General features: G+C 47.2%; 1 protein-coding gene across 5 annotated transcripts in view; it reads right to left on the bottom strand.

Annotated features, from left to right (window-relative positions):
- Positions 1-23422, bottom strand: part of EPHB1 (EPH receptor B1) — a 473975-nt gene that overhangs the window by 134305 nt on the left and 316248 nt on the right. For all 5 annotated transcript variants that reach the window (XM_072792651.1, XM_072792650.1, XM_072792649.1 and 2 more), the window contains one exon: positions 6259-6414. In XM_072792651.1, coding sequence (XP_072648752.1) covers positions 6259-6414 — 156 coding nt within the window. The remainder of the gene's footprint in view (positions 1-6258; positions 6415-23422) is intronic.

Here is a 23422-nt window from a genome sequence, read left to right on the forward strand (position 1 = left end):
TCCCTCCCCACTGCTCATTCTCTCTCTCTCTCTCTCAAATCTTAAAAAAAAAAAAAAAAAAAAAAAAAAGATCATCCCTAAAGTGGGCATGTAGACAAGCAAGCAGTCCCCAATTGATGAGCTATGACTCAGGTGGCATGTCTGTGATTCGGGGGGACCTCCCTACCCTGTTGGTCTTCAGGGACAACTATAAAGGTTTCCTCCTGGCTTAGTTCCTGCTGAGTGGGGTGGAAGACCAGCCGAGTTATGAGCTCCTCACCCATTTATATTCTCTCCCTGCCCAACTCTCTGAGCTGGGGTGAGTGAGCCCCACCATTCAATTTCTTTTTGCCTCAGTTTCTCTCTCAGCCCTCCCTGAGCCCACTCTAATCAGGCCACACTCCCTGACCTCTACCCTCTTCCGTCTCTCATCATTGCCTGCAGCCCCAACTAATGTGGTGCCCTGGAGGTCTCCACACTGCTCTAACCACCCAAAAGTGAGAATGACGTAAACACTGGGCCAGGACAAGTGGGGGGTTTTCTGAGAACTAGTGAGACCTTCCCTCAAAACACACAACCACTGATGCATATTCACACATGCACACTCATATTACACCCCACCCCTGCTCTTCCACATGCAGGTATTTACAGTCTCTGTCCCTCTTTCTCCAGCCTGATATACAGGGCACAAATGGGGAGGGGGAGGCCCCGTGGTTCCAGTCTGCAGACATTCACTTGATGGCCTTTCTCCCCCAGGAGCCATAAAGCAGAGGACAGAGAAACAACCTAATTCTAAAGCGATGTTCTCAAAATTTAGCATGCTTCAGAATCACCTAGAGGGCTTGTTAAAAACTAGGATTGCTGTCTCCCCCACACCTCTACTTTCTGAGTTTCTCATTCAGTGGGCCTAGGGAGGGGTTGAGAATTTTATCTCTAACTAGTTCCTGTGTGGTGTTGAGGCTGCTTGCCCAGGGACTGCATTTAAACACCACTGCTATAAAGAAAAAAACATCACAGGAGATCTTGAAGAGCGTGGTCCAGCAGGCCTCAAGGCTGGTCAGAGAAGGTTTATGAGCCTATGTCCTCACAGACTTTTCACAGTGGCCCAAAGACCATCAGGCCTGGCTGCAGAGGAACTTCCTTCTTTTTCTGCCATCCCAAGGCCCTCCCCACCCTCTGGGGCCTGGTGTCCTCCTCCAATTCACCTAGCCTGCCAGGGAAGACCAGGGTCTGGGCAGTGCCACACTGGGCAGTCCATAACCCCCGTGTCACAGGGACCACCCTGCTGCCCTGGGATGGTTGGGATGAAAGAGAAGAAGGAGTACCTTAAAGGTAAAGCAGGAGCTTAGGAGAGACAAACTGGCATGTGCCGAGAAGGCAGAGGGAAGAATGGATTCCTATCTTTCTCTGGGGTGGTTGATTCAAGAGTGAAAGCAGATCACCATTGCCATGGCCATCTGCAGCAACTTCCTAAGCAACGTGCCAAATTTTACCTCTCACCGAGTGTGAGTTCATGGCATTGGAGGCAGGCAGACCCAAGCTTTCACCTCGGGTCTGCACTGACCTCCGTCTGGTAATTCTCACAAGCTCCTGACATTGAGTTCCATCATGCCCAGTTCCCTCCTATAAGGAGCTCCTGCTCTCACAGGCTGTGCTGGGCACCAGGGCACACCGCTGGGATCCACACCCAGAGACCCTGCTTCACCACTCAGCTTCCCGGCCTCCACCCGTGAGTCAGGAGGTGGGTCAAGGTGGTCACCAGGCGACCCCAGAGGGCTCTCGTGAGGGGACGGCAGATGGGCCCAGAGGATGAAACTACGATCTCCGAAGCCCCTTCATTACATTTCTATGATCTAAATCTGCAGAGGGAAACCCACTGGCATTTGAAGCAGAAATAAAGAAACAAAGACAAGCACTAGCTTGTCTCTGTGATCCATCAAAGTTTCTTCCATGAGGGTGACAGAAAAAAGGGTTTTGTGGTCAGAAATGTAACCAGGAAATTATTTTTACACCAGTCCTTCTGCATAGTTTTTCACAGACCGCAATTTTATAAGGCATAATTATCTATTTTCACCTGCCTCATAAATTCCTCCTTTCCATTTTGTCCCCCAGCAAACTAGAAATTATTTAAAACCAAAGATGTGCATTTAGGTGTTTGGTCTCACTCTGCCGTGCACTGTCTCCTGCTCTCCTGCCTGCTCCTCTCTCTGCTGACCGTGTCACACTTGCTGTGCCATCAGACCCTCTTGTGAGTAGAAGCATGTCTGACCCTGAGGGCTTGAACCAGTCCCTGCTCCCTGAGGACTGAAAGCCAGTCGTGCTGGCCACCTCTCCTGCCCAGCTTCTCGGCCCCCGGGGCAGCTGGCGTCTGGGATGCTGGGTCTGTGGTCTGTACCTCCCTCCTTCTCCCACAGTGCATCTGCTCCCACGGGGGCTGTCACTTCTTTGTTTCCATCAGGCCCAGGTGACTGTGTGGTCTGGGGTCACACCACAGATTCTTCTGTGATGCCCAGTGCACTTGGATTCTCCCTAAGAATGTCGCTTTTATTCTTAGCGCTCCAACATCCCAGCAGGCTGGAAGCTTCCCTATCTGCTGTAATCTTCACACTTTCCAGGGATGTAACCAAAGCAAGTTCTAACATCAATTGAGAGTTTACTATGAACCGGGCATTGTGCCAAAGACTCTATAAAACTATTTTGCTTCATCCCAGTAGAGGTGTGAGGATGATGGAGAAGGAAGAAGGGAGGTATGTGTCCATAGAGTGGTATCAAGAACATCATACGCTAAGGTACAGAGCCCACTGTGCCCCCCTCCTCTGACTTCACTCAGAGCTCATACCACTCTCTGTGACACTGTGTTGGGGTGTACCCAAATCCCTGCTGAGTCCATGAACCTCATCAAGGACAATGTTGGACACCAAAGGCTACCAGGGACTCTCAGAGGTCAAGGGGATTCTAAGCTTTCCCGGGAGAATAAGAAGAAAATGAAGAAATGCCCACATAAGGCTACAAAAGCTATCATGCCCTCTAAATGTTTAGATTAATTGAGAATAAATTAACACTATAAAACTACTATGACTATATACATGCTGGTCCCAGGAGACTAACAGGATTCATAAAAAAATACTAATTTTAATGCACGATAGATATTTTAGCTTTGTAAAAGAACACATTTTAAATCATAATATTCCTGATAAAACCTTCAATATTGTCAGTGAATGAGTAGAACTGATGATATAATCACATTTAAAGATGATGGTGACAGGCCAAGTCTGAGGCCTTTCCAGACTTCAAGGTCTGGGCTCTCGGGCACTCCCAACACTGTTCCCTTTCCCTGACAGCCACCTAGACATTGCAGATGCCCACTGAAGGATAGAGCTCCCCCTTAGCTGGGTCTTCCCTGTGCCCTGCTGGGCCACAATTGTTTCCTGGTTAGATGGATGGAGAACCACACTTGCAAAGTGAACAAGCACCTGCACCCTCCCCAACCCAACTGCCCTCTTCCAGGCTGGGCTGGGCTCATGCCTGGCTGCCTTGCTCCACCCAAGGAACTAGTCGGGGCCCCAGGCTATAGTGCTAGGCCATGTCTGGCCTCAAAAGCTCCAGATATGCTCCTTATATCTGAAAAATTATTTACTGTGGTGATGTGCGATGCCTTTTTAAAAGAACAGATGGCACCTCCAATTAGAATGCTTTAAAAGGAAACCCTAATGAGATTATAAAAGCCAACAAATTGACTTTTTCATACAGTACTTTCCTGGCACACAATAAATCAAATATATAATGAGGCTCAATAAAATAATAGGTTTATTTACACTTGTTTTGTCTACTATTGTGCTGTGGCCCAGCCTGGCCTCTGGGTTCCTCATCAAGTGCTTGATCCTGCAGGCCAGGACCAGGGGCTGAAAGATGCATCCATGAGCTGACCTGGGGTCTGACCATCACAGACAACTGTGGCTTTGATTTGGCAATTTCTGGTCTGACCCTAGTGTTCTATATCTGGGGGCATAAGAGCACAAAACCATGGAAAGGGTGTGGGGACACATACAAGTCTGACATTCATCCCCTCTCTGGACAAGGTGGGGAGATTTTAGTGGGGCCACAGGGGGTGAGGAAAGTGTGCCTGCTTCCACAGCTAGCTGGATCAGAGATGGGAGAGAAAAAAAATCCCTGTGGGGTATGATTTTAATGAGGTGAACTTAGGATATGGGTAGATGGAGAAGAAGAATGAGGGTCTGCAATGTGCAGACTGAAACTTTGGGATATTGCTATTTATTCCAGGAATAAATAATTGGTCCTATTGGTTCAAGCACATAAGGTGAGATGGTTGGAAGATAAGGATTGAGAGGTGGATGGAGAGGTGCCGTATAGGCGGGGAGACAGCTCACATTGGCATTCTGAGCAATTGGTCATTGGCCTATCATCTGTGTAGGTGACCTTATGCAGGGGCTAGATGGATTTACAGGGTGTGTCTGCTGAAGTGGGAAGCTGGGGACCCAGACTTCTATTTCCATGAGTTGATCTGCAGAGACAGCCTGACCAGCAAGACAGAGCTCATGGCAGAAGCAAATGGGAATGTTTTCAGAAGGGAAGCTGTGAGACCCTGGACATATGCTTTGGCACTCATGGAGACTAGTCTTTGGTATGAACATCTAGGCAGCAGTGATTCAGATTCTAAAGAAGTCCATTAAATGGACTTCACATGCTCACAGAGACCACATGGAACCTCAGGAATCAGTGGGGATGATACACCACAGGAAGACAGGGACTCCGGTCAGCAGAAAAGGAATAATTTCTGTTCATATAAAGCACCAGGGAGGGAGGTCTGGGGAAAATCAGCTTACAAGAGGAGGAGCTTTTCCTCAGTCCAAATCTATAAGCATTGATCAATCTCAGAACCTTGATCTAGAAGACACTTCCATTTCCTCTTCTTTCCCCTTACATACACTGCAAGGCAAGAATTAAGAAATTCTTCTATTCAGACCTGAATCATTTTTTCTGTCCATCAAACTGCAAGTGTGTACAAAACATTCCCTCTGTGCCCTTCTATCCTGGTGGTTGGAGGGAGCGATTTGGTTCAAAGAGGTGATGGGAAGTCTAGGGAGTCAGGCAACAGCATCTAATGCAGAAGAAAGTTGTAGCATAACTAGAGGCTGACCTGGAACACTGACTTCCAAATATGATGAGAATACTTAAAAAAAAGCATTTTTGTTTCAGAACTACAACACTGAGGAGAGCCAGAGCAAGCTCTCTAAAGCACAGTGCAGACAGAGTTAGTGCTTTCTATTTCCCCATGATTTTGGGAGAGAATATTGGGACAAAATTTTCCTCTCCCTGATTCCCACCCAGGGAGTGGATTTGCCCCCCATCCACTTCTGGCAAGATGACTGCCCTTCCCTCTACAACAGAGAATGGGAGAGCAGTGAAGTGGATGCATTAGTCCCAGACCCTAGAATTTCTGCCTCAGAGATGCATGCTGCAGCCAGGACTCTGGTCTTATCATCTGGCAAGCGGATAGGTGCTGCACCATACTGAGCACTGGAAGGGACACAGGGAGATGAACACATGGTCCCAGCACACAAAGATCTTCCTTTGGTAACTGAGAAGGGAAGATTACAAAATAATTGAGCAATTAATAAGATTAATAGACGTTGAGAAAAGCTTTGTCACTGAGATACAGGAATTGTGGTGAAAATAGAGAATATTGTCAGCTGTAAGGACCAAGGGAGCTTCTTGGAGGAGGTGACTAGGAACTGTTGCATTAGCCTAGTGGATCTTGACTTTGCACTCAAGAACTCTTGAGGATGGGGTGCCTGGGTGGCTCAGTTCGTTGAGCATCTGTCTTTGGCTTAGGTCATAATCCCAGGGTCCTGGGTTCAAGCCCCAAGTTGGGCTCCCTGCTCAGTGGGGAATCTGTTTCTCCCTCTCCCTCTGCTCTTCCCCCTACTCATACTCTCTCTCTCTCTCTCTCTCTGTCAAATAAATGAAAACTTAAAAAAAAAAAAGAACTCTCAAGGCTGTCATTTTTAACATTTGGTGGGCAGAAGCTGTCTTGTGTCGGTGGGAGGAACACTCATTTAGGAGGAGGAGTGTAGAAAAACATGATAATCTTGACCTTGTGCTACTAAACAGCCCAGGAGCTGTCCACTTCAGCACCACAACCAGCATTTCTCTTTTGTACTGCACAACCCGGCATCTTAGTCTTTCCTGTCCCAGACCCGCCACTTGCACTGTCAGGGAACCAAACTCCACAGCCCAGAGTCCTTACTAGACACTTACTAGTGCATGCCACTTCTGGGGGGTCAAAGTCCGCTCGGTAATAGCCGGTCCGACAGGTACAGATGGGAGATGCCTCTGAAGGGGATCTGCTGTTGGAAGGGCAGTGGGAACACCCCTCAGCTTCCTGGCTGGCCTTGAACATCCCGGCAGGGCAGGCTGGAACACAAAGAGACCATCTGAGAATTAATGAAAGAGTGGCAGTCAGAAGCCCTTCCTTGGATGTGGAAAACGAAAGATCCTGCCCCCCTGAAAAGGACAATGAGATACCTCCTTGCACAAAGTGAGCATTTCAGATTAAGGAAACCCCTATTTAACACTTCCAATTCTTTAAATATCCTTAGTGAAATACACCTTCCATGGTACCAATTGTCCTCTCTCACTTGAACAATATGAATAATGATTCTTCCCTTTCAGGTGTGTCGAGAGATTTAATTGAGAAAATGAATCTAATGTGTAGCTCAGTGTCTGGGACATAAGTGCTTTATAAATAGTTATTCCCTCCCTCTTCCACCTGGTTAACAGCCAGGGCCTTACCCAGAACCACTCATTGAAAAAAATCTCACCTAATATCCTCAGATGGGAAGGGTTCCTTGTTTATAATGGACCAGACCCATGGTTCTTAAATGTCATGTTGCAACACTCATGAGGGTCACTGTAAGTTGCGTTAACAAGCACTTGTTACGAATGATAGTAAAGAACTGAAATTCATGAGTGATTCTCTAAAAAGAAATTAAAGTGATTTCAAGGTTACTGGCTTAACAATATCATTCTCCCTTAATTGCATTTTGAAATGCTTCGGGGGGTGTGATAAAAAAAAAAAAAAGATGGTTTTTCAGGCAGTGCACCAGGGAATGTGTCATGCACTTGGTGTCATCTATCATGTATATGACAGTGGAGAATGTTGGGAATGCCTGGTACAGCCCGATGCCCACTAGAGGTACCCTCAGACATGAGGCATGTTTTTTTTTTTAGTTCTCTGTGTGTGTGGTCTGCCTATGAGAAGCCATGCTCCAAAAAATCTGGCTCCAGGCCATCCTTTAGACTTTCACCATGCTTCATCTACAGAGACCCTCTACTCCAGACATCTGGTCTCCTTCTTGCAGATTCCTCAAAAGACTGCTCCTGCCTGTCCTACTTCCTCACCGTTACAGCTCTGGACTCTTCTTGTCCCTGGGAAACTTGCTCTGACTCATCCTCTTTGGAGACAGTAAAACTCACTGCATGGTTAACTCATTTGACATTCTCACTAATTCATCCAACAAACATTTATTGTGACTCTTCTGAGAATTCCATCCAGAGAATTTAGAGAGCAGAGCCTGCCCTCAAGGAGCTCTTGATCTAGTATAGTCATACAATTATAATACAATGTGATTGTTGCTGTAACAGAAGTACCATTATAATGGTTTCTACTTACACAAAGCTCATCTTATCAAATGTATTGTTCCCTCTGGAAAGTATAGAATATTCTTTAATAATGGCAGTAGCCACTACCCGTTAAACATTCTTGTTAAGTGCCTTGCATGCATTACTCTATGGGGTACTATTATTATATCTATTTTGCTAATGAGGAAATTGAGACATGGAGAGGTTAAAAAAGTTGCCCAGAATCACACAGTGGGAGAAATGATAGTGATGATATACATATAAACTATTTGAAAAATACCCACAGTTTTTCTATTAAAACAAGAAGGAAGGAGTATTTCCTAAGCTGGGAAAGTTTCCTCTGTCCTTTGCTCACTTGTAGTGAAGTACAGGATATCAATTACTCTGGAAGTGCCCTCAGGGTAGGAGCTCATCTCCGATGTGAGGTAATTTCTGAAATGTAATGCTCTGGGATGGCATAACCCAAGTATTCCATGGAGTCCATGTTCTTTGGATTGTTAGCACCTGTCACTTACAAAAGGGTTCTGTGGCCAGATATTTGAAAATGTGTATTGAAAAAGCTAATCTCATTTTTATTACAGAATTTCTCAGAACTTCCAAAAAAAGAAATACAGAATCCTGTTTTCTCACCAAAAAGCCCTATTTTGTAGAGCATCCCCTGAATTCAAGTTCCATGAAACACACTAGCATGTTATCGAGATGACCCAGTAAGGTTCTTAAAGATTCCTGGTTGCAACCCATGTAAAAATGGGCTAGTTGCTCACCCACCTCAGCACATTCAAAAGAAATTTCTCAGTAGAGGAAAAAAATTACATTTTTACTCAAGACTCAACAAAATATCAGCAGTGTCTCTAAGTGGCAAACCCAAAGTAGCCTCAAATGTGGCTTACTGATCTATCTTTGCAAGCCCACTCAGGAAAGTCTCTCTGTCTTTCTCCTCTTCCCTTTCTTCTTTCCACATCTCTCCCTTGTCTCCTGTGAGAAGCATTTGATCCTTCCCATTGTAAATCACTCAGCATCGCTGGGCCATTCAGTTCTGGAGCTAAAGAACACAGAGAAATCCCAGGCTGCCCAAACACAGCAGAAGCCCTTTCCCTGGAAAGTGGGGGAGGAGAGCGTGGTGAATCACAAGCATTCATTGGGTCCCTTGCTACACTGTAATTTCCTTAATGTATCAGTCCAAGAGGAACACGGTGTTTTCACTTTCTTTTGAGCATTTAAAAGCCGACTTGCTTTACATTTAATAAGTTAACAGCATAAACAATCATCCTGATATCCACAAGTAGCAGAGGACTTAGAAAGTGCCTTCCTTTGAGATTCCTGATGGAGGAAGCTCAGAACTGGGTGCCCTGAAGACTCTAGATGCTATCAAGTCCACAAGGGGAGGAAATGAAGGAAAGCAGGTTTAAGACAAACTTTAGGGAAAGATGGTCAGAGAAAGGTTAGGGATAGAGGTCCCGGAAGGGGTTGTGACTCCATCCTTTCCAGGACAGTGAACGCTGAGCAGTGATTAGACAGCCCTGGGTCCCATTCTTGGCTCTGCTCATTCCCAGCGAGGTGACCACTGGAAAGTTATGTAATGCCTTAGAGCCTCAATCTGTTTGTCTGTAAAAAGGATCTATAAAAAAAGAAACATACACTTCTCATAACTCCCACAGGTCATTAGAATTTAATAAACTCAAATATGAAAATGTACCCAGCATTAATAAATGCTAAATAATGCAAATTTCTTTCTACTTCTGCTTACCCACTCCCTGTTGAAAAACAAGTTTTCTTCGCAAGAACTTTTAGAATTCAGGGTCAGAATATAAGTTTAGAGTCCCAAAGCAGACAAATCAATCTTGGAACCAAATGAAGACTGTGTTTCTGCACAGATTATTTCTGTTTTGTATAATGGTGAATCATTATATCTGTAAGATATATTTTACATGTAATTATAAAATGAATGAATCTTCTTAATAACCAGATGCCATAAGTTAACATTTTAATAAAACCTGTGTCTAAGCATCCCCTAATTTATAAAGAAGCAACATTTCTAGGCAGCTATTAAACTTTTAGACTGTGACTTGTTAGCACACTTGAGCTATATTTTCCCATAGAATTAATGCTTTAAATAATGGTTAAAGTGCCAGACTAGTCCACAAAGCCTTTTTAACTCATCTTGTATCAGACACCACTAATAAGAAACAGACGTTAACAACATTGTTATTTTACTAGAAATTTAACATAGAAAAATAAATAAGAAAATGATGTTGCCCCTTGAGAAAATGCAGCTTTAATTAGGGGTGATACATGGTGCTTCTGGGGGAGATTCTAACAAAGAGTATTTAGGCCAAGGGAAACAAAAGCAAATGGTCTCAGCACAGATACGTCACCAGAGTATGGAGAGCAGCTGGGAGTAACACACAATGAAGAGTGGTGGGCACTCTGGCTGCATGGGGATGGCACACCTGCCTATACGCTCTCTATATTCACAAAAATAATAATGCTATGATCAACTAGCCAAGCACACATCCACACTTTCAGGTAATTTCGAGGTAGATAACACAGTTCTTAGCTTTAATATTATTAAAGCAAAACTCAGAGTTTTTAAATCCCTTAATATCAAAGTATGGTCAAGCACTATCACTATGGCTATACATGAGCCCCTCACCCAACAAGGCTTAAGGAAGACCTGCCCAGGGCTAGGCACCTTGCTAGAAGGACAGAGCACAGTGCAGGAGGTAGGGTGCAGGCATGGGGAAGCACCCTGCCAGGTCAGGGAGGCAGACAATGGAGATGAAAGCTGAATCCTGTATGGCATGATCCGTGTGACATTTATGTGTACGCAGGCTGAGAGGACTGATCAGGCAGGACGTGCATCATGACGAGGATGTGTCATCATGAGATAAGGACCCTATGAAGCATTTTCTTGTGGCAGCTAGGAGGTAAGTCTCAAGAGAGGCAAAAACAAAGCAAGGAGTAAGAAGTGGAAGGACAGGAAGGGAAATTAGGTCAGAGAGTGCCCAGCCCAGATCTCAGCCAGAAGGGTCTCATTATTGTTCCAGCAGGTGAGTGGGAACGGAGGAGCCTCCTGCGCCTGGCCGCTTATTGGCACAAGACCTTGGTCAGTGAGACACCTGGGAGCAGGAAGGCTGTAAGGTCGCCAGTACAGCCCAGCTGGCTTTGTTTCCTTAAGAAAAGGGGGCTTGCTTCCCTCCATTGCAAGTGATCACAGTTCAGACAGGTGATAAATGGAGCTTTTGGGTAGCACCTCCCCACACAGGCCTCTTTCCCCACTCCCAACTCTGGCAGACAGGAAGAGACAGGATCTGAGTGCCAGGTCCCTAAGCATGTGTGCATTTGCCATTCCCCAGGAAAAACACACAGCCTTTCTCTCCCCTTTCAAGTGACAAGGGACTGGTACATGTGACCTCTAGCTGATATCCGAAGGTCACCTTGAAACGCCCACCCAACTTCTCAGAGCCTCAACCATGTAACAAATGACCTGGTGCTTACAATGCTCTGGAGAACCCCCCTCCCCTCCCGTCCCTGTGCGCAGACTTCCAGTGACACTAAATCCATCACCTACAGTACTATTACTTTATAAAGAAACAGATTAAGTGTCTCATAAACAGTGCAGTGATTGAGATAATGGAAAGCGCCTCTCGTCCCCATCTGCAGCATCAGGTTATGAAGCATTTCGAAGCAGCCAGGAAAAGGAAATTAATAGAAGCAAGAGGGAATAACCACTTTTATGCAATTTCCTCAGGAGATAGTGGACCATCTAATCTTTATTGGGGCCCTTTAACCTGTCACTCAGCACTCACCGGAGCCTCTTTAGCTCTCATGATTTTCCCCGATATCCAATGAAGATAAAATGAAAACCTCCAAACATTATTTTATAATTTTCATACGTGGAGGGCGTGCATCGCCTCTGCCCCTCCCCCCATCCACTGAAGCCTCCAAAAAACAACATTTTTATGCAGCAGAAATGTGGGAGAGCTTAACTATTCCCGGTGCATGGTCCAGGGGGTCACAGCTACTCTGCAGGAAGGAAATCTCTCCTTGCATTTTAAATGTGATTCTTCCCTCCACCGCCGCCTTCTGTCCTTGCTTTCTTTTTAATAATCTGATTACTTCTCCTGATCTAATTTTTTTCCCCAAATGAGTTTGCAAAGGTTCATGCCAATGAATATTCATCCCCTGCTTAAGGACCGGGTGCCTTTTTCTGGAAGGCAGGTGCTGCTCAGCAGCTGGCTCAGGAGGTCTGCCAGCCTCGAGGGGTGACAGTGAGCTGGGCAAGGCACTAACTAGTTCCTAGCCAGGAAGAAAGGTTCACAGGCCACAGAGCTCAGCTCTCTGCTCCTAAAACCTCCTCTTCCTCTCCACACTCTGGTCTCGCTCTGTAGGAAAGGCTGAGAGCTATGGGATGAGGGTGGGGGTGGCCGTAGTGGAGGGCTCCTGAAGCATGTGCTTCAGCTCTGCACAGCTCTCCCCAGAGGTCTTGTGGCCCCAGGTGGAGCCTGGTATTGGGAGTCATTCCAGCGGCCAAATGTCTCCAACACCTTCACATTATTGGTGGCTGACGCCATGGGTCACTGACTCCAGAACTCCAGGCATGAAGCTCCATGGCAGGGAGGTGGCACTGGCCCCCGTGTTGAGATTCCCCTGTCTACTCTTAACCAGCAGCCTCTGCTTTTCCCAAACATGGATCTCCCTGAACAATGCCAGAACATCCCAATGGAGCTAAACTGAAGCAGGGCAGGTCAGAGTGGGCTGTTTACTGAGAAAAACCCTGCACCAGGGTGGAGATGCCCCGTGCTGGAGGTCTTGAGGAGAGTGAAGGGGAGCCGGGAAGGCTGCCTGGAGAAGGTAGATATGTACAGACCTTGAAGGAAGAGTAACAGCTGATGAAGAAATGGGAGGGTGGGGCAAAGGGAAAAGAATGTGCCAACGTGGAGACAGACAGCAGAGCTCCGGCTTGCTTGGGGCAGTCCTAGAGGTTGTTAGGAATGCAAACCATTTAAAGGGGCCATGCAGGAGTTGGGCCCGGGCTCTTTCACGTCTATGACATGCACACACTAAGCCAGATGGGTCTCCACTTGCTGCCTCCCTGGGCCAGGTGCCAGCTGTAATGGCCTGTGCAGAGGGGATATTTAGCTGTGTCACACACTTGTATCACTCTTGGTGACACTTGCTGAAATTGATGAATGCTGCAGGCACCACGACACAGACAAGACTGTAACTTCCCGTGCTATTAAGCTGCTCAGATGGCAGCAGCAGCAGTGGGCCTAGAATGCATCAATCAGCATGGAAGTTGTTAAAAAGGTGGGCTGGGGACGGGACCTTTGCCTCGGTGAAATGGGAATGGGGAGGTCACTGGTAGGGAGTGAAGGATGACAAACAGAAGAGCAGTGTCCCAAGGGGGAGGGGCAGACACTTAGGCCCTGGTCAGCGATGGCAGCTAGACACAGCACAGCCAAGGCCAGGTCCAGATGTGGGAGGCTCTTCAGACATCAGAGCCTCTCCAAAGGGAGCTCAGAGCTGCATCCTATAATCTTGGCCCAAGGGCAATGTGGTTAGAAAGTGGGAGTAGCCCTAAGGCAGACCCAGGTGTTTCCTACTGATCTAGGCAAGTGATTCTCCAGCTCTGATCTCCAGACCAATGGCAGCAGCATCCACTGGGAACTTGCAAAAATTCAGAGCCTCAGACCCCAGTGCAAACCTACTGAACCAGAAACTCCAGGGTGGGGCCCAAGGACCTGAGTGTTAGCAAGTCCTCCAGGAGACTCTGATGCAGTTCCACATTGAGACCCACTGCTCTAGACCAGCTGGTAGAGTGGAAACATCATGGCCTTGGGGCCTGAGAAAATTGCCACTTAACTGGCTGTATAATCTTAAGCAAGTTACTTAGCCCTCAGAATCTCAGCCCTCTCCTCTTTAAAACAGGGTGCTAGAAAACTTTCTTCTCATGGCTTTGTGAAGATCTGTGTAATGTACATAAACCTTCTGGAATGTAGCATCTCCTCAATAAATAGCAGCTGGATGTTTTCTGTGAGAAGCCAGGCTGAATTCAAAGTATTTAAGTTGGCCACTTACCATGGAGCTGTGCCAAGCCCCAGAATACATCAAAAGATGAAACACACTTCCTAATGGAATTGGCATCCTAGTGGAGGAAGGCAGACTCTACACTGGAAATTCTAATGGTGGGAATCAATGTGGGGAGGCCAAAGCAGGGACCTAACTCCACCTGGGAGGGTCTCAAGCAAGTAGCATCCAAGACATGAAGAATAAATAAGAGCCATACAGATTGGCAGAGGTAAGACAAGTTAGTGAGGGGAGACAGGGAACCCTCCACATGGAGAGAGCAGCATGTACAAAGGACCAGGAGCAAGAATGTGGCTCAGTCAAGAAGCTGAGAGTAGCGTTTCCATGGCCAGGCAGAGGGCAGTTGGGGTGAGCAGGGGTGAGGTGGCAAGGAGGAAAATGTCTAGAGAGGTAACCTGAGTTCATGTCATCAAGCCTCTGGACCTTATTATCTTTAGGTTCATTGAAGCCACTGATGAGGTGAAAGACCATTGGGTTTTTGTTTCTGAAAGAATACACTGGCTTCTGGGAGAGAAAGGACTGAAAGGGTAGGGACAGTTAGGGGGAAATACAGTGGCCCAGAAAGAATGATAATTATCAGAGTAGTGGGAACAGAAAGAAGTAGATGGATTCAGGAGTAATTTACCCCAAAGATACAGATGCAGTGAAATGATGTACCCCAATGTTCATAGCAGCAATGTCCACAATTGCCAAGCTGTGGAAGAGCCAAGATGTCCTTCAATAGACGAATGGATAAAGATGTGGTATATGTATATAATGGAATATTACTCAGAAAGGATGAGTATCTGCCATTTACACTGACGTGGATAGAACTGGAGGGTATTAAGCTGAGTGAAATAAGTCAATTGGAGAAAGACAATCAGCACATGGTTTCACTCATATGTGGAATATAAGAAAATACTGGAAGGGACCATAAGGGGAGGGGAGAAACTCAGTGAGGAAAAATTGGAGAGGAAGACAAACCATGAGAGACTCCTAATTCTGAGAAACAAAGGGTTGCAGAAGGGGAGGTGGGTGAGGGGATGGGGTAACAGGGTGATGGGCACTAAGGAGGGCACGAGATGTGGTGAGCACTGAGTGTTATACTATATGTTGGAAAATTGAATTTAAATAAAATTTAAAAAAAGAAGAAGAAGAAGTGGACCTGGTGACTCATTGGGATCACTCACTCATTCAGTAGATATGCACTGAATCCCTACTGGTGCCAGAAAGCCCACCCTCCACATTTCATTCACTTGAGTTGGACATTTTCCTCTTTCTAGAGTTCTCTTTTAAACATCCAATGCTCTGGCTGTGTGTATCCACTGTCTCTATGACTTTGAGGTGGTTGGGAACTACCTTAGGAAAGAGCCCAGAGCAGAGAAGGCGGGGTGAGGGCTCACTCAAAAACCAGGACTGGTTTGGCTCCTCTGGGAGCTGGTTGTGACTGCTCCCTGAGTCTGTGGCTGCCCCAAGTGTGTCTGTCCTCTAACTGCAAGCCTGCAAACAAGGCTCAAGCAGCTCCTGCCCCAAGGAGGGGATGCATCAGTCTTCAGATGCAGGAATCCTCAGAATGGCCACAAGAGCCTCCAGGACTGGTAATAGGGTGGGGAGGGGCTGCTGGCTGGAAATCCATCCCTACAGCTACTTTATGCCACTGGGCCCTGAAGGTGCAGCACTTCCTGAGCCCTCCCCTGCAGGCCACCTGGACAGCCAGTAGCTGCTGTAAGTCCTCAGTTGCTTCCTAAAGCTTCAGCCCAACAGAGCCTTTCCCTTTGATACATTCATTCCACACAACGCATTTGCACTTTCTATGTGCCCTGAGTTAGAGATGAGAGTCACTTTCCTTACATAAGCAAAAAAACAGGGCTCTTACTGAGGAGTGGGGCAGATGTGTGGGGTATGAGAAGTGGGAGGGAGCCTGGAGAAGCCCCCAATCCAGAGGCAGCAAATGTCCAGATGGGGATAGAAATCTCAAAGTGCTGGGCTCCAAGGGCAGGAGGACTGTCAATGTCATAGTCAGGTGGCGAAAGAGGTGGATGAACCTGTGCTGGGGGCCAAGGCAAGGGTGGGGAGTGAGAGAGGCCTTTAGCATCCTGCCAGCAGCCAGGACAGACTTCTTTAGGGGAGTATGGCTTCCCCATTTCTCTCTCATCACCAGGGAGATGCTTCATAGGGCCCCTGGGAACCAACAAACAAGAAGGTGAGAGTCAGATCACTTTGGCCACTCCAAGGGACCCCAAGGTCATCTCTCCTAATTGGGCCCAGTGGGCCACCGGGCCTGCCAGGCCTAGGTTTCCACTTCCATGCCAGGGGTGTGGGCAGGGAATCCCCAGATACCCCCTCCCCAGGCCCTGTCACCATCCACGTCAGAGCTTGGCTGCCAAAGTTCTAAAAACACCATCAATCTGGTAGCTCTGGGTAGCGGGTTAGGGGGACATATGCTGGCAGTCAGGCATCTTCCCACATTTTCAGACTGAAGTGTTTACCCTTTGAGAAAAACCTATTTTTAACCACTTCCCCTGACACAGACCTTCATGGATTCCCTTAAAAAATAATTTATAACCAAGTTCTTAAGATAAACGAAGGTGACTTCTCACTGTGGTTCTCAAGGATGGACAATGGTGAGAAGCCACCCAGAGCTCCTCACTCTTCCTGTGAACCAGGGGGCATGGGCTGGCCACCTGTTCACACACAGATGGCTAGGTCTGGTGAGTCATCACATCCAGAAAAATAACACTGCTTTCCTCTGCTTTTTCTGCTTTTCAGAGTGAAAATAAATAAATAAATAAATTAATTAATTAATAAACAAACAAGCAATGTTTGGATGCATCACACAAATATCATTTCCCATTTTGACAAAGCAAATAGTACCCTTCTCCTAGGAAAGCTTATTATTGATTATTGTTTTTCCTTTTCCAAGCTTCCTCACCCCAGGGCTTTGGCGAGTCCACCAATCACAGGTAGCCAGACTGGGAAAAGACCTTAAAAACACCCTGGAACAAGGTTAGCCAGCACTGCTACAATCACTATCTCACGTGCTGCCCACGGCAGACATTGCTAATCAATCACAGCTCTCATTCTCACTCAACCCAGACCAGAGCTCCGAATCTTTAACACAATGCCCCAGGCAGCTGCTCCCCATGGATCAAAGATGGCACATCCCGGACCTATGAAGGGGAAACCAAAGCCCAGAGAAGGTAATGAATGACCCGACTAAAAGCGCACAGTCAACAAGGGAGGCAGAAGAAGCCAGTGTCGGCTCCACCTGTCCACGTGGCCCCTCATGGGAATGAGCCTGCTGTAGCTCTGTGAGGCTCACCCTCTTCCCTGCCCCCACCATCCTTGACTCGTTCCCCTTCTCCTCTGTGAGGTCAGCCCCACAGCACAGCCTCCTCTCCGGCCGGGATGCCAGGGCACCTAATTATTCTCTCTGTGTGCATCCGGGGAAGAGCTGCATTATGTTTAAGTAAGTGTAGCTAAGAGGTGCCGCATCTCAAGAGAAGGTCAAGTGCTGCATATGTATAATATAAGATTAAGATTTTCCCCTTCTGTGGTGTACTTGATAAAATAATTTTGCTGTGACCTTTACAGAAACCCAGGAGTAGAAATGGGCACAGTGGAATTTCCAGCTTCTCCCCAGGTCACAAAGTCATAAACACATAAATCTGTAACGATATTACACACCATTCAAGTGGGACAAGTGAGCAAAAGAAATGATTTTTATTTTATAGTAATGATGGAGCAAAAGCTTGGAGGCTGAAATTCTCAAGCTGTATTACCAGAGCTGTTTGACAGATAAAAGACAGGACTCCTTCCTCCACACTGGCCTCACTTGTCAGCCCAAGAGTGTGGCATGGGCCTCTTGGAAGAATGTCAGAGAAAGGTGGCCTGCCCGAGGTCACAGAGGAATCAAGGTGAGGTCTAACTGGCTCTGCCTCCCACTTGCCAGGAGAGCTTGTCGTACCCCATCTCAGGGCCTAAACTGCAGTGACAGTGGATGGAGCCCTCTGCAAGTCCCAGAGTCGACTCGGAAAAAGTGAAACAACCAGAAGCAATATAATCAATACTGAAATAATAAGGTTGCACTCATCCCCAAAGATTCTCCAAGTGGGAGTGGAAGTGACAAAGCAGAACCGTGGCATGACATTTATCCAAAGGGCAGAAGGCAGACAACTTTGGCAGAATGCATTTTGTCTTTCCCATGGCTTTTGCTCAGGAACCTCACCAAGTCTCCAGTAGCCTCTGAACAGAGAAATGGGGTTCACGGGTTCTAGAACAAGGAGGATGCCTTCCTCCTGAGCAGCTGAGCAAAGGAGACCGTGAGCAGCCCCGTGGCTATTGCAATCGGAGCAGGTGGGAGAGGGCTCCTGCTGCAGGGGGGAAGCAGGAGAGCATGGAATAGTTGTGTTCTCCAAGTCACCATTTATTCCCAGGTGCTGAGAGGTAATTTCCAGAGCTCTGTGTCCTCCCTATTTGCAGTTCCTGGATGAACATTAGCATTACGAACCACCTTCAGGTTTGTCAGTTAAACATGATTAAGGGAGAAGCTTGCAGCAAAGATCAGAGGTGTTAAGGGTGCACTTAGCACTTAGATCTCAATGTGCACTTCTGGGAAGAGCCATTCAACTGAAGGCCCCATGTCAGGGAGGGCCTAGGGAAGGGGCAGCAGGTGTGGGCCCAAGTGAGGGCTGGGGGGAAGAATGGGGGCAAGTGGGGGCAAGTCCTACTGAGCACCTTGGGAAAGCCCTTCCCCAAAGGGAGTAAGCCCAGGGCCAAAGGGATGACAAGAGCCCAGCTGGACAGAAGATCACTATGCTGGTTGCCCCAACTGCAATGGAAAGGGCCTGCTCTTCCTTGCCCATCCTCCACCTCCAGGCCTCTGGGTCAGGCCAGTAAGGCTCTTTTATTAAATGAGAGACTAGCATGTCCTGCGGAGCTCAGGATAGGATGGGATGTTGGGCCAGCGCACTCCCAGCCTTTGCACCTTTCTAAGGTGAGTTCTGTGGGCTGGCAGGCTGACTACCACCCTACTGAAATCCGTTATAAAGTTGTGTTGCTGTTAGTAACAATAATGTTGTTAATAGTATCAATAACCAGTATGTATGCATGTATGTAGGTATGTATGTATGTATGTATGTATGTATGTATTTTTAGAGAGAGAGAGAAAGAGAGCATGCAGTGTGGTGCACAAGAGCCAAAGGAGATGGAGAGAGAGAATCTCAAGCAGACTCCATGCTGAGTATGGAGTCTGACATGAGGCTTGATCCCATGACCCTGAGATCATGAACTGAGCTGAAACCAAGAGTTGGACCCTCAACCAACGGAGCCCCTGGGATGTCCCAATAACCAGTATTTAAATAAGCATGTTTCATGGGCTACATGCTTAGCATGACCTCATTTTATGCTCAGAATAGCCCCAAGAGACATTGCTACAATTATTCCCATTTGGCACATTCAGAAAGTAAGGCTCAAAATAAGATTCACAGCTTATCTGAGGTCCCCCAGTCCATGGTGAAGCCAGGAATTGAACATGGGCTGCCTGGGTGACTCCAGAGACTCGAGAGCTCAGTGGTTGGAGTGTTTAACAATCAAGTAAATTTCCTTGGAACCAACAAAAGCTAATGTGTATCGCATTAAATATAAACTATGGCAACATCACTCGTGGAGATGAGAGCGTCACCTTCCTTCAGAGTTAGAGGCTGCACCACTTACAGCCACAGGAACTGAATTTTGTCAGCTTTTTGAGTCCTGGTTTCTTCATCCATAAAATGCAGTAACAATAGTCTTGGTCTCCTGTTTCACTGGCAATGACTTTACGGCTCAGGGAGGTAAAACCGCTAGTGGTGTTCACAGCTAGTCCTTGGCAGAGGCAAAATTCAAGACCGGGTCTGCCTGGCTTGAAAGCTGATGCCCTGTGCAGCTACTAACAGGTTATTCACACAGGTGGGGACACTCTGTGTTTGTGAGCATGCGTGCTAAGGTTCAAGAACACATTCAAGGGCACGTGAGTCCAGATGAGAAACTTGGGAAAGGGACTCACATATTTTGTTTCTGCTAAGGCACCTTGCCCTCCTTTCTCTACTTCCAAAGGGAGGGGGGGGGAACACAAAAAACTACAGTCTATGTCGTATGCTGATTCTGAGACCTCTGAGTCTCTGGCTGCCTGCATTCCCGGCCGGGTGTAAAAAGGTGATGTATGGATGTGGTCACTGGGTATCCTGCAGAGGCCAGCTCTGAAAGGCAAATTCATCTTCCCAGTGGCTTCCGGTGAGCAGAGGGAAATGAAAAGGGTGTAAACGGTGGGTTGGCTGTTTTTCTTGGAGGATGCTCGGGGCAGCTCAGCAGCAGCTGTGGGTAAGCGGTCACTGGCACGAACTGCTCCTACCTCTCGTGGCTCTAGTGGGTGCCAGTTTCTGAGTTTATAAGATACTGACATGACATGTGGGCACCTATAATTACTATTGTTTACTGACACCCAGTGCAAATATGCTAAAGGAGCCTATCACTTTTATGCCTACTTCCCAGATAACTTCAGAGTGGGGTATGAGGACAGAAGTAGCCTACCTGCTGTCCATCATCGTTGGGGGCCAAGGAACAGTGAGTGCCAAGGAAACTCCATGCAATATAACCTGGATTTCATCATCATCAGGCTAATAATCATTATAATCCTATGAAACTTCATTACTGAATTCCCCCTTTACCATTTCCACACATAACGCTCATTTGTTAATAACCAAGATAAAGGTCCATAAAACAATATAGCTCCCATGTAACACGTCTTTCTCCTCGCTTTCAATAAGAATCCAAAATTTCATCAGAGGAATGTAAGCGCTTCACCAAGATGTGTCAATTATTTCAAGATGACAGGTATTCGATTCCCAAATTCATCAGTGGGGGCTGAAAATGTATTGGTTCATCAAGCAAAGCACATTTCTGGAAGCGCTCTCACCATTTGGGAATCAAATAATAATTGCAATACCAACACCTTGACTTTCTAATGGAATTTTTCAAGGAGCTAAAGCATTTTGACACATTCCCCCGCCAACCCACTCTCAGATTCATCTTCTTTGTAGGCTTCTGAAATAGTCAAAGAACTGGTTTTATTTCTCCCATTTTGTAGAGGGAGAAACTCAGAATCTCAACTCTGAAACTGAGTGACTGCCATAAACAAAGCATGTTGGAGGCAAAGAAAAGCTATGTGGCAGCTCTTTCACTCCGGGGCCCCAAACTGCTTTACTACAAGGCTTCGACAACATCACTCCCTGGATCCAGGGCCTGGCCTGGTCACTAGAGATACAGAGCAGGGTAAGCTCGAGTCCCCATTCTCAAGGAACACAAATCTTGAAGGAAGAACTGAAAACCAACAGTAGTTATAAAGTAGCATGAGTAATGAGCAGAGAAGCACGTATAAGAGAGGGAGAAGAGAGGCAGTCCCCTCTCTATGTTACTTGGGAGAGAGGAAAGGCACCTTGGAGGAGAGGATGGTTGATCTGGGTTTTGAAGCATGAATAGGAGTTTACTAGGTAGATAAAATGAAGGAAGACATTCCAGGTAAAGGAGACAGCATGTGCAAATGTATGGTGGTAGGAAAGAGTCAAGGATATTAAGAAGTTTGGTAGCATCCTTACTGCACACCCATCACCAACCTAGTGAAGCAGGAATCTTTGCTTTCATGGGGAGAGATATCAGATGTTTCAAATAGGCTGGAATTGGTCCTAGAGGGGGCTATGATGTTAAACTGAGTCTCAAAATGAGTAGGAATCGTAGACATGTTTCAGGAAAACCACACTCAATCCGCACTAGTGCATCTCCCTTGATGAGTGCCTGCCAGTTTCTTACTCTCCCAGTAATCCTGCTTGCCCTCTTCCTTCTGGCCTCTCAGAGGTCATCAGAGAACCTCTCGGGCCTGGCTGATTCTGGATGGTGAGCTATGGATAGCCTGACCCTGCATGGGGCTGCCCAGACCTCCTAACCCTGAGATGGATGGGTACCCTCCTAATGCCCAGAGCATACCTATCTGCATTCTCTGGGACCTCTTTGGTTGAGAGCAAGACAACAGACATCCAAGGGACCCTTCTGTGAAAGGGGAGTTGTTAACAGGTGTGATGGACTGAATGCTTGTGTTCCCCTCCCCAAATTCGTGTTGAAGCCCTGATCCCCAGTGTGATGGTATTTGGAGGTCATATGGATACATTATGGGATTAATGGGATTAATGCCCTTATGGGATTAATGCCCTCACAAAAAGAGAAAGAGGAGATACCTCTTTCTCTCTGAATGCAAGCACAAAAGAAAAGGCATGTGAGGATTTCAGAAGACACCTTTCTGCAAACCAGGGCTCAGGCTCACCAGACACCAGCTCCTTCATCTTAGATCTCCAACCTTGAGAACTGTGAGAATCAATATTGCTTAAGCCCCCCGGCCTATGATACTGTTACAGCAGCCCCAGCTCTGATAGCAGGGGCACTTTTTCCCTCTCTCCGAGGCCCCGGCCTTTCCTCCAGGTGTGTGCCAATCTCCTCCTCCCACGGAGGCCTCCTCTCTGCTCGGAATCAGGCTGCACTTCAGTCCTTCCTGGGCAGGGCCTGGTGTGGATTTATGATTTAATTTGTGTGTATGGCACTAAGAAATGATTTCTGGGCTGGTCACTTAAGAAATGATTAAAGACCATCATTTCAAACCCACAGCACTCCCTGGGGGAAGGGAAGCGGTCTGAGACAGAAGGAGGTGTCGGTAATGCGCTGAGATGGACACGTGGTGGGGGAGGCCAGTCATGGCTGGGGGGAGGGGGGTGGCTGCAGCAGAGGCAGGCAGCAAGGGAATGGTCTGGATGCCTCCTGCTATAGCTGTGTGGGATGAGTGTGTGCCCAGGGTACTGGATGACACCCCCAGGACAAGGTGAGCCACCTGCATTAGACACGTGTGATGCCATCTCTGTCCAGACAAGCAGATGCCATCCAAGGCGGCCACAGGAAAAGCCAGGCCCAGTATCGCTTCCTCAGCATCTTTATAATCTCAGAGCAGTAAACCTGGGCCTGCAAGTGGCTGGGTTTGAAGAGAGAAAACAACCCAGAAAGGTCTCCATCCTCCACAAGCTTTCCATGGGCTGACACACACCGGAAACCCTCACGCAGGAGCTCTAAATCACCCCTGACGTCTCTTCCAAGCAAACAGCCAAATGTCACGTGGTACCAATTTATGGGGTATGGCTATAAAGTTCTGAGACCAGGTAATGAGCTTGGGAAGACACACTCAGCTCCCCTCCAGGAATTCCTCAAAGTCAGAGACGTTCTCAGTACCTTGTGTGTTAATCCACTGACTCAGGCAGCAGAAGACACAGCTCTGAGCCCGGGACTCTCCTGCTCACGGCTGCATATTCCACACCGGGCCCCAGAATGTCACAGGAGGGGGCACCCAGACAGCAAAATTCACTCTGAGTGTTGTTGACTCCACACACCTGGGCTCCAGAACCAGTTCCTAAACCCTGGCTACCTCTGAAGTCCTGGGCAAGTCCCACGGTAGCTTCTCAGAGCCACAGTGGGCTTGTCTGGGAAAGGGGGACACGGGGAGCTCCCCGCCTTTGCTGCTGATTGGCGAACACATACGAGGCTTGATTTTACTGTGAATTACTGCTTCCAAGGCTGCTAACCTGAGCCTCTTGAACATCCATCATGATAAATGATACTTTGATTTTTATAAGCTCCTTTTATT

This window comes from Canis lupus, chromosome 22 (genome assembly GCF_048164855.1).
Source record: "Canis lupus baileyi chromosome 22, mCanLup2.hap1, whole genome shotgun sequence".
Taxonomy (NCBI): Eukaryota; Metazoa; Chordata; class Mammalia; order Carnivora; family Canidae; genus Canis; species Canis lupus.